This window comes from Lucilia cuprina, chromosome 2, assembly GCF_022045245.1.
Source record: "Lucilia cuprina isolate Lc7/37 chromosome 2, ASM2204524v1, whole genome shotgun sequence".
Taxonomy (NCBI): domain Eukaryota; kingdom Metazoa; phylum Arthropoda; class Insecta; order Diptera; family Calliphoridae; genus Lucilia; species Lucilia cuprina.
Window position 1 is genome coordinate 69,788,685 of NC_060950.1, and position 13,878 is coordinate 69,802,562.

Below are 13,878 nucleotides of genomic sequence, written 5' to 3' on the forward strand. Positions count from 1 at the left end.
AAGGAAAGGAAGGAAAGGAAGGAAAGGAAGGAAAGGAAGGAAAGGAAGGAAATGAAGGAAAGGAAGGAAAGGAAGGAAGGAGAGGAAGGAAAGGAAGGAAAGGAAGGAAAGCACAACAAAATTAAGAAATTTTCATCTAGGACCCAATCGAGCACGCGAGTGTGTGTTCTGCTTCTTATGTTTTATGCAACCAATTTTGAATAATCTCTCAGCTGTTGTCTGTTAAGTCGATTTGAACTCCAACCTTTGAATGACAGGGAAGAAAAGGCAAGGTCTACCACCTTATCTGCGAACGCAATGAAGATCGACTTGTGGTTGTAGGAAACAAAGTCAAAAAACTTTGATTGTGTGGTTGCTTAAGATGTAAAGCTGAAAGGTTTACGAATGACACGGGAGTGAAGGCAAGGGGTACCACTTTATCTGCGAATGCAGTGAAGATCAACTTGAAGTTGTGTGAAACAAAATTGATTGAATGGTTGCTAAAGATGCGAAAATGAATTTTATATGTCATGGAAGGAACAATCAGTTGTATACACATTTGAAAAGATTTAGAACAGCGGTAGCGATGCCCTCTAGAACATCAAATTGATTCCATTCGATTTCAAAAGATTTGAAAACCACATTGACTCCACTCAGCTAATGATTTTGAACTCGTTTTCTACTTAACGAAGCTTCAGTTAATACATCCATCGTAGAGTCTTTTAGACTCTATTAATCCTCTGGAAAATATGAAATACTGAGAAGTACAATAGACATACAGAGAGTAAAGGTAATTGCTGAAACTAATTACTTTTAGGATGAGAAATAAAGGATGTTGAACTCAACAAAGCCATTGGTACCAAGGTGTCACAGGCTCCAAGAAATAAGCTGATCATGCCTAAAGACCAAGGTTTAACTAAACAGAGAATAACACTACCTTTCAAAGTTTTGCTCCCTATCTTATCATCATGCTTCTAAAACCTCTCATTTCCAAGGAAATTTCTAATTTCACCCAAATCAATCTTAGGGTTAATGCTCACTAACTGAGAGATCTTCTAGCATAGTTTAATACTTAGAGGTTTTTCTCTTGTTCAGTGCTTAGTTTTTATTTTGAGGGCTTCCTTGCTGTTTTGTGGTTATCAGTTAGTGTAAATCTTTATGAGGTTGTTTGCGTCTATTGTTTTCTGGTGTACAACAACACTTAACAAAAAAAACTAAACTATTGAAAGTGTGTTTCAATTTTTTTTCCAGTTATCAACATGAGTTTAATAGAAAATTGAAATTTACAATTTTCAAAATTCTTAAACAAAAGAAAACTAAAATATTAAAATATTTAATGTTGGTTGCAATCAAGGCTTTTTTTATAATAATTAAAAATGAATTTTCCAACAACTACAATAGGAATAAAAACAAGGGTTGTTGGGAGAATAAAAGAAAGAAATTTGTTGACAAAACAGCGTATCACTGTCACTCGCTAACTGTGTGATTGTTTGATTGTTGTTTGAAAGTCTGTTATCAGTGATGATCATCTTTTAACAGCAACATTAATATTAATTTTGGAAAAGTTTTAAAAAAAAATAAATGAAAAATCCAGTAGTTTATATTTGTAAAGGAATGTATTTGAGGTTTTTAATTGTGTGTAAATTATCCTTGTATATTAAATTCCTTTTTCATGTACATTTAAGCTAAAAAGTTAATTAACCTAAAATATGATGGTATTTTACAAAAACTTCCTAAGGTATAATAATATTATTTGGAAAATTGCAATCCCTTAGGGCTAACAAGAGCTATGATATCCACATAGAGATAAGGTCAGGAAAATTTATATTTTAACACCACAGGATATCAATTGTTTGAATACTTGGCTGGTTTAATATAAAAATTATTTAGTTTTGAATTTTGTATTTTGCTTGTTTGCTTTTAACCTCAAAACTAGGCGTTTTTCTATGGTCGCTTTAGTTTTTGTTTCGCTTTTAAAATCATCAAATATTCTTCAAAATTTACGATGACATTTTAATGTTTGAAAATTTTTATTTTGTTTTAAAACCATTTATACCACCACCACCACCACCACTTCTACTACTACTAACTATCATAATGCTGATGATCCTTTCAAAAGCAGGAAATCATAAACTCGTTCAGTTTTTATTTGTGTGATCTAATTACTGACGACAGCTATTCGTTTTAGTTTAGTGTTTTTAGCTTATTGTTCTCTTCTAAACGTCATAAACAACTCTTCAATTGTTAATTGACATCGTCAATTATTAATTGTTTGGCATAATTAAAAAAACCACACCTACTTTTTACCTTTTCTTTAATTTTTCTTTTCTTTTTAAAGCAGTTCAATTGCTGTAATTGCTCTTCAACTAAATGGATTTCTAACAACCCGTTTAACTTTTAAAAAAACTCCCTTTTGTATGCCATTCGTTCTTTCTTTCTCCCTGTCTTTTCTTTAAGTAAATAATACCTCTTAATGTAATTCCTATTAATCCTTTTTCATTGTTTCCTTTGCTCACCAAAGTCACAACAAGATTTGTTAACAGTTTCATGTGACACCCTTAAAAAATAAAAACAAAAACAAAGATGTTTCTTTCTTTTCTTTCCCTTTTTCATCACCTCTAATTGTAGAGTTGCGTAAATTATAGACTTTAGTGGTCCTTCCCATTTTGCCGTTTATATAACTGTAAATATTGTGAGGCCAAAAGATCCTTTAACGTCAGTGTCTGTATCAGTTTGAAGAGATCTTTCATTTGACTTACATAAGTTATGGTTGTTATAATATTTTGGCGTTATTTTTAACACCTTGGTTTATAATTTTTGATTCTTTTCTGTTAAGAAATATGGCCTTGAAGGGGTTGTAACGTGCCATATCTTGTACAATCTTCTTAGCAAAAAAAGAAAATAACTTTATCTGATTTTCTTTCACATTTAAATGCGTGAGAAAATGTTTGTTAGATCTCTAGAAGATATCCTATGTTAGCATATGACGTATTTATATATATGTAAGTTGTTTCTTTTCTGTAAACATATTGATTGACATTGAGAAATTTTCAAGGTTTTTCTAAGTAAATCTTAATGATAATGATTTTGATAAGGATTTGATTAAGGAGTCCTAAAGAAATTGCTAACGGTTGTTATTTGATTTTAAATCTGATTCTTGTAATTCTAAAGAAATTTTCTTTAGATTTGTGTATGTATTTGTTAAAGTTATTACCACGTGCTTTAACGATTAATGAAAACATTATCATTAAGATAACTCATTTCATATTTGATATTTAATAGTATAGTTTTCTTACTGTAACTCCATAATCTGAGAAAGTAAAACAATAATTGATAGTTTGAATCGTAATGGCTTCATTTTGAAATAACGGAATCGTAATTGCTCTATTTCGAAATCATGGCTCTATTTCACCTACAAAGCTTATACTAACCTGGATGTTCGTATCGATATTATAAGTTATAGTATCGAAGTTGCTGAGAGGAAACTTCATATCTGAGATGAACAGATCCGATTGATGGATCCAACTTGTTTCCTGGAAAATTTAATTTAATTTCCAGAAGATCCATTTATTATATTATATCAGTTCTAGTTCAGTTCTAGTTCAGTTCTATTTCAGTTCTAGTTCAGTTCTAGTTCAGTTCTAGTTAAGTTCTAGTTCAGTTCTAGTTCAGTTCTAGTTCAGTTCTAATTCAGTTCTAGTTCAGTTCTAGTTCAGTTCTAGTTCAGTTCTAGTTCAGTTCTAGTTCAGTTCTAGTTCAGTTCTAGTTCAGTTCTAGTTCAGTTCTAGTTCAGTTCTAGTTCATATTTATTTTTAAAATTGGGTAACATTCCTTTTGATCATTTGAAGTTTTCAAATTAATATAACAGTTTCGAAGTTTGATGTGAAAAATTTGTTTCATATTTTTTCCAATAGTTTCCGTAAATTTACCAAAACATTTAAAATCGTTTCCGCTTTCAAATATTAAGGGAAATTTTTAAAAAACAGTTTGGACTCCAATAAAAATTTGAAAATACAATAATATTTGATTTTCAAAATTTTCTACGAAATTTTCTAAAAATGGATCCTAGAAGAAAACGACGCTCGATTAGACAGCGTTCGCGCACCAGACCTTTAGAACCAGTAAATTTAATGCAACTCTTGCGACGCCGTTCTCGTTATCGCCCTTATAGTGTTAACAATAGAAATATGCGACAAGTGCAACATCCTTTCTTTAGGTCCAATAATGAATTAGAAAACGGAAACATAGCAAATGTTGGAAGTTTTTACAGGCGCAATATTAATCTATTGAACGAGGAAATGTTGATAGAAGTTTTGCCTTCATTTAGTGCGGCACATAGTGCAGATAGACAAGATATGGGTACTAATACTGAAATACCATGTGGTGCTGCACATTCTTCGTCTACTTCCACAGAACAAACACCACAAGCAGAAGGCGAGGTATCGAAGGAGATATCTTCGGTTGATAATGCAAGTTTAACATATGAGGATTTGGCAAAGTTACAAAATAATTCAATGACTTACATTGCTAGTAAAGTTTCGAATAATGTTCCAAGTAAAGCTACCTTAGAAGATAATAGTGTGAAATCTTACGTCGTTTTAAGCAGAGCAAAATCAAATCATTCAAAATCTCAAGAAGAATCCAGCTCCAATGCTTCGGGTTCCTCAATTTCTTATACCGAAAAATATGAACACTTGAAAGAAAAAAATTTGTCAGATGTACCCTCGGAAACCGAAACGGATCCCCAAATTAATACCAATTTTCCACCGACAGAAAATATTTTATTTAATTCGGAAATCAATAATACAAATGATCCTCTAGATTCCTTTCATTCTTATACTGGAAATTTTAGATCTTTGGAAGAAAATATCAATAGAGATTATTCTTATTATTTTGAAGATATGGAAAGGCTAGAAGCTTATATGACACCCGATGTTTTTGAACCTGAAGAAGGTTTGTTAACGGAAAATGAGGTGATAATGACTGCTTCAACACCGAAAGAGTTTAAAGCGAACGATAATACTTCGGAATCTGACAATACTTCTTCAAATCTTTTAAAACTAAAGGAATCTAACACAACAGTCAATATTGCAACGGATGAGTCGTCTTCAGGACAAGATGTAAAAGTTATAAATCATACTATAGAAATACCAGGATCATCCTCCGATTCTCTAGAAGTACCATCTACAATCGGAATTGTTCATGTTGAGGTACATTCAAACACCTCCATCGAGAATAATGCCAGTGATTCTTCATTTAATGAGAATAATGAGGATAATGAATCGAATACTGCTGCCGCTGATGATGAGGCTGGTGGTGATGGTGTTTTTAATGATTCCAATAATGCCAGTGACAACAATTTGAGTAATGAGCAAAGTGAATCCAATACAGCCGCCGTTGATATTAAAGCTGGAGGAGATGGTTCTCATAATGACTCTCTAATACAAATTGAATTTACTTTAACTGCCAATATACAATCTGACGACGATAATGATGATGACGTTACCAATGCCAATGATGAGGGTGATGTTGACAATCATAGGGAATGGCATAATGAAGATACTTAGGTTTTTTTAAATGTGACATTTATTTTGTTAGGTATTTTTTTAATATTTGTAATAAACTTTACTAAATTAATTAAGTTGTTTTTGATTTCATAAAAAGGTGTTTGTTTTGAGTGGATTATATTTAAAATTGGTTGATTTTTTAACCACCAGTAATAAATATTTTAATAATATTTAAAAAAGGGTTTATTACTTTTGTTTTTTTGAACATTTATAAGCCGATTAATAGGTATTTTTTTTTGTTTATAATTAAAAAGGATTTTAAAGGATTTATGCTAAATTACTCAAGGGTGCTTGGGTTAATATGACAATTATTACTGAGGTGTGTGTTTGTGTGTGTAACCCTTAAATCAATTTTTTTTAAATCAAGCATAATAAAACGCCCATTTCATTTTTTCACATTTTTAACGGCGCACGTCTATTGTGTAATTTAGATTCCTGGCAATTGCTCTTTTTTGGGAATTTTTCATGGGTGCTCAATTAAAGCTGTGTTAGAGACGTTAATGTGGGGAAAAGTGGGCAAATTTTCTGTTCTAGTTCTGTCCTAGTTCTGTTCTAGTTCTGTTCTAGTTCTGTTCTAGTTCTGTTCTAGTTCTGTTCTAGTTCTGTTCTAGTTCTGTTCTAGTTCTGTTCTAGTTCTGTTCTAGTTCTGTTCTAGTTCTGTTCTAGTTCTGTTCTAGTTCTGTTCTAGTTCTGTTCTAGTTCTGTTCTAGTTCTGTTCTAGTTCTGTTCTAGTTCTGTTCTAGTTCTCTTCTAGTTCTCTTCTAGTTCTGTTCTAATTTTGTTATAGTTCTGTTCTAGTTCTGTTCCAGTTCTGTTCCAGTTCTGTTCTAGTTCTGTTCTAGTTCTGTTCTAATTCTGTTCTAGTTCTGTTCTAGTTCTCTTCTAGTTCTGTTCTAGTTCTGCTCTTATTTGTAGAGAAGTACTTTTCTTAATTTCTATCCTTTAGAGAAATATCTACTTAGTCCCTTCCGATTAAATATGTCTCTTTATTTCTTTTATTTTATACCACAACCTTAACTTTGGTACCTTTATTTTGTTATTTTGGTACCATTTTCGGTATTTTCATTAACCATCCCCTTTTTTATCGTCAAATACATAACCAAGGTCAGCAAGAGCAACGATTTTGAGAGAATACTAAAAACACTATTAAATTGTTTAAAATACATATATTTTGTTAAATAAAATGTTTCCGTTTTAGAACTAAAAACAATATTTGCATAAATAATGTTTTAAACACACGTTTCACACACGCTTAAGATTCCTTTTCATGTTTTCAGCAGCAAAACCCCGAAAAAGGACTCTGGTGTCTGACTTATTACCCCTCTTGTCTTTACGCACTTAAAGAGTTTATTTAGGTTTCATTAATATAAATAAACAGACATAAATGTAAGAGTAAATTACACAAAATGTTTTGATTTCAATACTCCTTTATGTTAATTAGTGTCTGTGAGTGTGTGAGATTGTGTGTGTTTATGCAATAAATCACAAATCAACAACAAAAAACGTGTGCTTCCTGTCTTTGAGTAGTAATGTAACGTGGGTATCAAAAAAGGATAATGTTACTCTCAAAACACATCACTCTTTTATTAGTAACTCTTATATTCAAATTAATTTACATTTATTTGGGATTAGAAAAAAATTTGCATGTTTGTTTTTTTTTCTATTTTCTATTATTGCTTAATACTCTTTTATTTTGTCGTTTTTGTATGATTTGCATATGCTAATGAGAGGGATCTGGTTTGTTTGTGTTGCTGTTGCAGTCATTGTTTTGACTTTGCAGGCTTTAGATTGTTTATTTTGTTGTTTATTATCGTATTATGTAAATTAGTTTTATATTCATTGCTCTTTTTTTGTTTGTTTGATATTCTCTTTGTTTTGTAATTTAATATTCGCGAGATCGTTTTTTTTTTCATTTTGTGTTTGGGGGGGTTTTAGTTTTTTTATTGAATATTAATGGTAGTTTGCGAAATTTTTTCATAGTTGTTTTAGAAATTAGCATATTTTCGCAAATTTGCACATTTATTTTTTTCTAATGAAATGATAAATTAATTTATAAAATTTGCACAATGACAGATGAGTTTATATATATTAGAGAAATTAGCAAAGATAAAAAGTGTGAAACCGGGAAAAAAGGTGAAATTGGGGTTAGGAAATTAAGAACTTAGAGCAATTTAAGGCGTAACAGTGGGACAATTTGCAACTAATTAGGAAAAATAGTAATTTACAAAATATATATGAAAACAATACTGAACTAAATGAATATCCGTGGCTAGTTCCAAAACTCTTTACAATCGTAATGTTTTAGGGAATATGTCCTTGAAATAAATCTATTTAGACTTGTTCTAGAATAAGTACCTTCAAAATATTTGTAAATGTTTTTCTGAGAGCGAATATACTAAATAGGAATGACAACATCATAGAAACGGAGTGAAACATGAAGAAGCACTTTACGAATTGGTTTTAGAAGGGTTTTAAGGGGCTTGTTTTCTTTAAGAACTATTCTCTAGAGTGTGTCTTCTTAGGTACTAGTCCATACATGTCTTGTGGTTTACAATCTTCTCTAGGTCCTTAAAGGTTAGATGACGTTGTAGCCTATCTACCTATCTATCTATTTATCTATCTATCTATCTATCTATCTATCTATCTATCTATCTATCTATCTATCTATCTATCTATCTATCTATCTATCTATCTATCTATCTATCTATCTATCTATCTATCTATCTATCTATCTATCTATCTATCTATCTATCTATCTATCTATCTATCTATCTATCTATCTATCTAAACAATGTAAAGTTGAGTATAAGGATTGTAAACTTTAAGGTTGTTGTGATAGTGGACACATTAAGAACACTGCTATACAGAATTTGATATTCAGAATTCAGAATGAAGAGAGTTTGATTGGAAATGAACCTAATCAAATAACTTTTAAAAAGTAATTTATGCAACGTATCCTACAGTTAATTCTGTTTACACTCGTTCTAAAACCAGTTCTTTAAAACTAAGTTCTTCAAAACATTTTCCAGGAAAGTCTTTTTTTATTTTTCAACAGTTTTGATTTTAGGTTTTAAAGGACAATTTTAGCAAATCCTTATTCATTTAAAATCGTTTCTTTTCACACTTCTTTGTCGCTAACATCTAAGCTAGAGTTTTCTTTTTTTCAACAATTTCTTTACATTTCACCGCACAATGGGCTACTTAATGATAACAAATCGTATTGACATAAAATTGCATTTTAACTGCTCTCTGCGTTACAATAAAGTGACAAGCATGTCAAAAGTTTATCATCAACATTTCAAAAAACATAAAGGTCAGTCATTCAAAACTATTATTCTCTTATAAGTGACAAACAAAAAACCTATTCAAAACAATAGAAACTCTATAAAAATATACTTGATTTTTTAACAAAAGGTGTTTGGACAAATCATAAAAGAAATTTTTGCATCATTGCTGATATTTGTTTGTTAAACCACAATTAGTAACACTTGAACAAGAATCTAAAAGGTCCAAAAAGTCACACAATACGAAAACTTCCTAAGAGCTCGTGAAAATGTATTTAAAACGTTAATCGATTTGTGAAAATCTCCTCTATTGGAAATCAATTGACATTAACAAGACCTCATCATATAGAAATATTTTGATGGGTTTTTGATATGCAGGCAGACTGGTATGACTGACAAACATTATGTAGTATTTAGCAGACTGACAGGCAGGTAACGGTGCGCTGTTTATCGTGCCATAACTGTACTCTGAGGGGTTGTGGTTGCTATGTACGTACTTGAAGTGCGCTCGTGCGTATAAATGATTTTTTAACTTTTTCAATTTTAACTTTTAAAATAAATTAGAACTAATTTTTAGCTTTTTAAAAAAGGAAAATTCGTGTCTAAATCATTCAAGCAATAAACAAAATGGAGGTTGTTCTTGTCAAAATTAAATTCCTTTATTTTATATAAAATTGAGTAAAATTTACAATAATTTCAAATAAAATAACTAACTATTATCTAATTTATTTGTGTATTATAAACCATTTATCTTATTATCGGAAGCATATTTTTCTAAAGCAACAGATTATTTTCAACCCATCACTAATTCGATAAATAGTTAAGACAACAACCTTTTTGAAAATTGTGTTTTTCGTAAAGCAAAAGTTAGTTATCTCGGGCCTTATGCAAAAACGATTATTAAAGTTAACAACGGTTTACTGCACACTTTTTCCATATAAAAACAGGATTTAACAACCATTGTTAACTTAAAAATCGTTTTTGCATAAGGCAGCTTATCTTTTATGTTTTTATCAAACATTTTGTTAAACAATTTTTTAACTTTTTCAATTTATGAAATAATTTTTTCCCTAAATTTTTACACATTACTCTCAACTTGGCAGCACTTTTAATAGTGAAGTCTAAAACCATTTACCTGACAGTATATTGGAGACTACAACCTTGTTAAAACTCTATGTTAAGTAAAGGTATGGCAGCACTAAAAGACTTAACTAAACCCTGTTTTAACGCCATTCTATTTGAACTGACATATTTTTTTTTGTAATATGTTTTAATATCTAGAGCGTTATATCCAGCTGAATCTGAGGAATTTGATGTCAGACCATTTGTTGTAATTTGAAAATTAATTGACCCATAGGTCACAATATTTTTATCGATCTTTTCGGGTCACTTGTTAGCTTAACTATTTGTAGACAATTTCAGCTTCGTAGGTTTTTCCGTTTGGATCCTGTTTTATTATTAAGTTAGATCACTTTAAATAGACCATTTTGGGTCGAAAAAATTTCTTATAACTTTTTTCAAACATGTTAAACTGGAAAAATTGTTTTTTGTGATGACTACGACCTCTTGACCTCTCTTAATGGTCACAATACTTGAACAGTTTACCAATTGCAGATTTATCCCATTGATATTATCGGTGGTAGCAGATGAATGCTCATTTTCCTTAACTTATGTATATCAGAATTACCAGAACCCGATTTCACGTTTGGGGAATTACTAGTCTTCTTTGTCGATTTAGCGCTGTTTCGGTTTTCTCTTTAATATTCCCTAAACACTAAACATATGGAAACTTTGTTACTCTAAGGTCTATATCACTACCTCGAGTGATCGTAGCTTTCGTTAAATAACTTCGTTCTACAATCGCTTAACTTTCTCTTGCTTACCAGCTTGAGAAGCCAAAACCGAAGTTCATTTTACCTTGATTGAAGTATCAAAAAATTAGTGAGGAAGATTGTGAAATCAAATTATCTAAATTTACGTGTTTGCTACGTCAGTGAGATTTGAAAGTTTGATCTCGAATGATTCAGATATGATCAATTTCACATCAAGGATCTTAACTACACTACTTTAAAAACAAAGTATGTAGTTTCTAAGTCTTAGACGAAGAACAGATCCAACACTTTTTACATTATTACTCTGGTCTTGAAGGGCGCAAATAGAAATATCTTCGATTTCATTTTTAATCACGATCAGTTGTATCTCAACGATCAGTCACTAATTGATCGAATTTGTTAAAAGTATCGATTGGGTTTATTTCGATCACGAAATTGTATGGATGGGGAAGAGTATTTGCAAGAAAGCTAGTCATGCGTTCTAAATTAAGGAATTTGAAACCACTGATCTTAGCGAACACACCTCAGGATATGAAAGATCACGTAGTTCAAAGTTGGAAATAATCTCTTTAAAAGCAAAGAAAGCACTTCGGAAATTGACAGCATGAGAAGAGTATAAGAGATATTTTGGGAATATATATTATTTCGAAAGCTTAAACTGATCTCAGATTTTTTGTTAATTTTTCATAATGATATATAAACTTAACATAATTTATTTGAATTTAGCACAAACATATTAAATTATTACACAAATTAGACAAAAGTAGTTCAAATATCTAAAACTATGTTTTTTTAGGTTGTTATGCATTTCCTGGTTATCAATTTTTTTTGTACAAAATTAAAATTGTAGTTGATACTCAAATGTACGTGAAATGACACCTTACATCCCTTAGTTTTAATAAAATTTAAACAACAATTTGCAGCCCCTGTTTTTTTTTCAATTTTGCTCATAATTGACACGATTATATGCCGCAATCATATCAGATGGCAAAAATTAAAAACTAAAATATCTAATAACTATATACAACTTACACACACATATATATATAAACATATATTGGAGGGATTTAAAAAGAAAGCTTTTTGATTGTAGTGAGTTTTGAAATGGAAATAATGATGATTCCCACCAGCAGGTCATATTAACTGAGGAAGTATAACAACAAGAGTACATTTTGGGTGGATCTTATGCAAATGTATGTGAATAATGTTTGATGGTAAAGGAGGAGGTGGTGGTGTGTTTGTGTGTTAAACATATGTAAATTTAAAAATTATATTATTTTATTTGGTTGGTTTTGTATAATTCATTGTTGTGATAGATCTGTTTTAAGCCTCAACAGGTGGCCTTAGTATGGAATGGAATCTGTTAAATAAATAAACATTTTTACACACATTTTCTAATACAGACACACTTTAACACTCGAATTAATTTAAGCAAAAACAATATTGAAATTACTCTCTTTATAAATAGACCGGATCTGTCGATCTTCATTGGTTAGCGGAATATTTATTTGGAAAAATACACGGTAACTTTTGCACACACACACACAAACACACCAGCACTTTGATATTTAAACAAAATTGCCCCAAAAACTAAAATCGAATATTTATTTAGCTTAATTAATAATTTAGTTTTCTGAATAAAAATAAAATCATATTTTCATCTAAAATATTTTTTTATGTGGGAAGTACAATCATGTTGCATCTACACCTTTGGCTCACTCAGTCATCCATCTGTTTTTATATTCAAACTTAATTATAATATTAGAAATGCTTTGACATAATTTATGTTTTAGATTGTAATAAAATAACTTATTTTTTGTTTCGTTCATAATTTAAATCAAATTCAACAAATTGCTTATAAATTGTTTCATTTAAATGTAATAATTTCCATAAAGATGTAGACAAGATTATCTCTCAATCTTTGTTTATACTATAAAGCTTTTTTATCTATTGACGATTTTTTTTAAATGTCATCTTGCTATTGATATTGACATTTAAGTGGGGGCCAAAATATGACAAATTTATGTGTTATTTTAAATTCGATAAAGATTTAGATAGATAATTAAAAAAAGAGCAAAGTGATTTAGTGGGGATAGTGGGACATGATTATACTTTCATTAGAAAATATTGTTAAACATTATAAAATATTATTTGTTTATTAAACACTTTTTTAAATTTTCTCTCAATTCTTAGTTTCAAACTTTAAACAGTTACAAGTTATACTAAATTACTTTAGAAGCGAACTAGTAGAGAACTAGAACAGAACTAGAACAGATCTAGAGCAGAACGAGAACAGATCTAGAACAGAACTAGAACAGAACTAGAACAGAACTAGAACAGAACTAGGACAGAATTAGAACAGAACTAGAACAGAACAGAACTAGAAAATAACTAGAACAGAACAGAACTAGAACAGAACTAGAACAGAACTAGAACAGAACTAGAACAGAACTAGAACAGAACTAGAACAAAACTAGAACAGAACTAGAACAGAACTAGAACAGAACTAGAACAGAACTAGAACAGAACTAGAACAGAACTAGAACAGAACTAGAACAGAACTAAGTAGAACAGAACTAAGTAGAACAGAACTAGAACAGAACTAGAACAGAACTAGAACAGAACTGGAACAGAACTGGAACAGAACCAGAACAGAACTAGAACAGAACTAGAACAGAACTAGAACAGAACTAGAACAGAACTAGAACAGAACTAGAACAGAACTAGAATAGAACTAGAACAGAACTAGAACAGAACTAGAACAGAACTAGAACAGAACTGGAACAGAACTAGAACAGAACTAGAACTGAACTAGAACTGAACTAGAACAGAACTAGAACAAAACTAGAACAAAACTAGAACAGAACTAGAACAGAACTAGAACAGAACTAGAACAGAACTAGAACAGAACTAGAACAGAACTAGAACAGAACTAGAACAAAACTAGAATAGAATTAGAACTAAAACTAGAACAAAAACTAGAACAGAACTAAAACTGAACTAGAATTTAATCTTAATCAAGAATCTATTTTGGATTTTGGGTAGTTTTTATAAAATTTAAAAGATCACAGATAAAATTTGATCGAAATTCAACAGATAGTGAATAAACATAAGCTGCTTAATGATTTGTTTACCCTCCAAACAAAAATGAATTTATTTAAACAAAAACGGAATTAAATAATTTAAGGCGATATAACGAAATCAATGAAAAATCTG

At 30.4% G+C, this 13,878-nt stretch overlaps 1 protein-coding gene across 1 annotated transcript; it reads left to right on the forward strand.

The window, feature by feature from the left end:
* Positions 1-4,037: 4,037 nt before the first annotated feature.
* On the forward strand, positions 4,038-5,546 carry LOC111688858 (GATA zinc finger domain-containing protein 7-like). The gene has a single exon (XM_023451363.2). It carries the CDS (start codon positions 4,038-4,040, stop codon positions 5,544-5,546), a length of 1,509 nt encoding a protein of 502 aa, XP_023307131.2.
* The last annotated feature ends 8,332 nt before the right edge of the window (positions 5,547-13,878 follow it).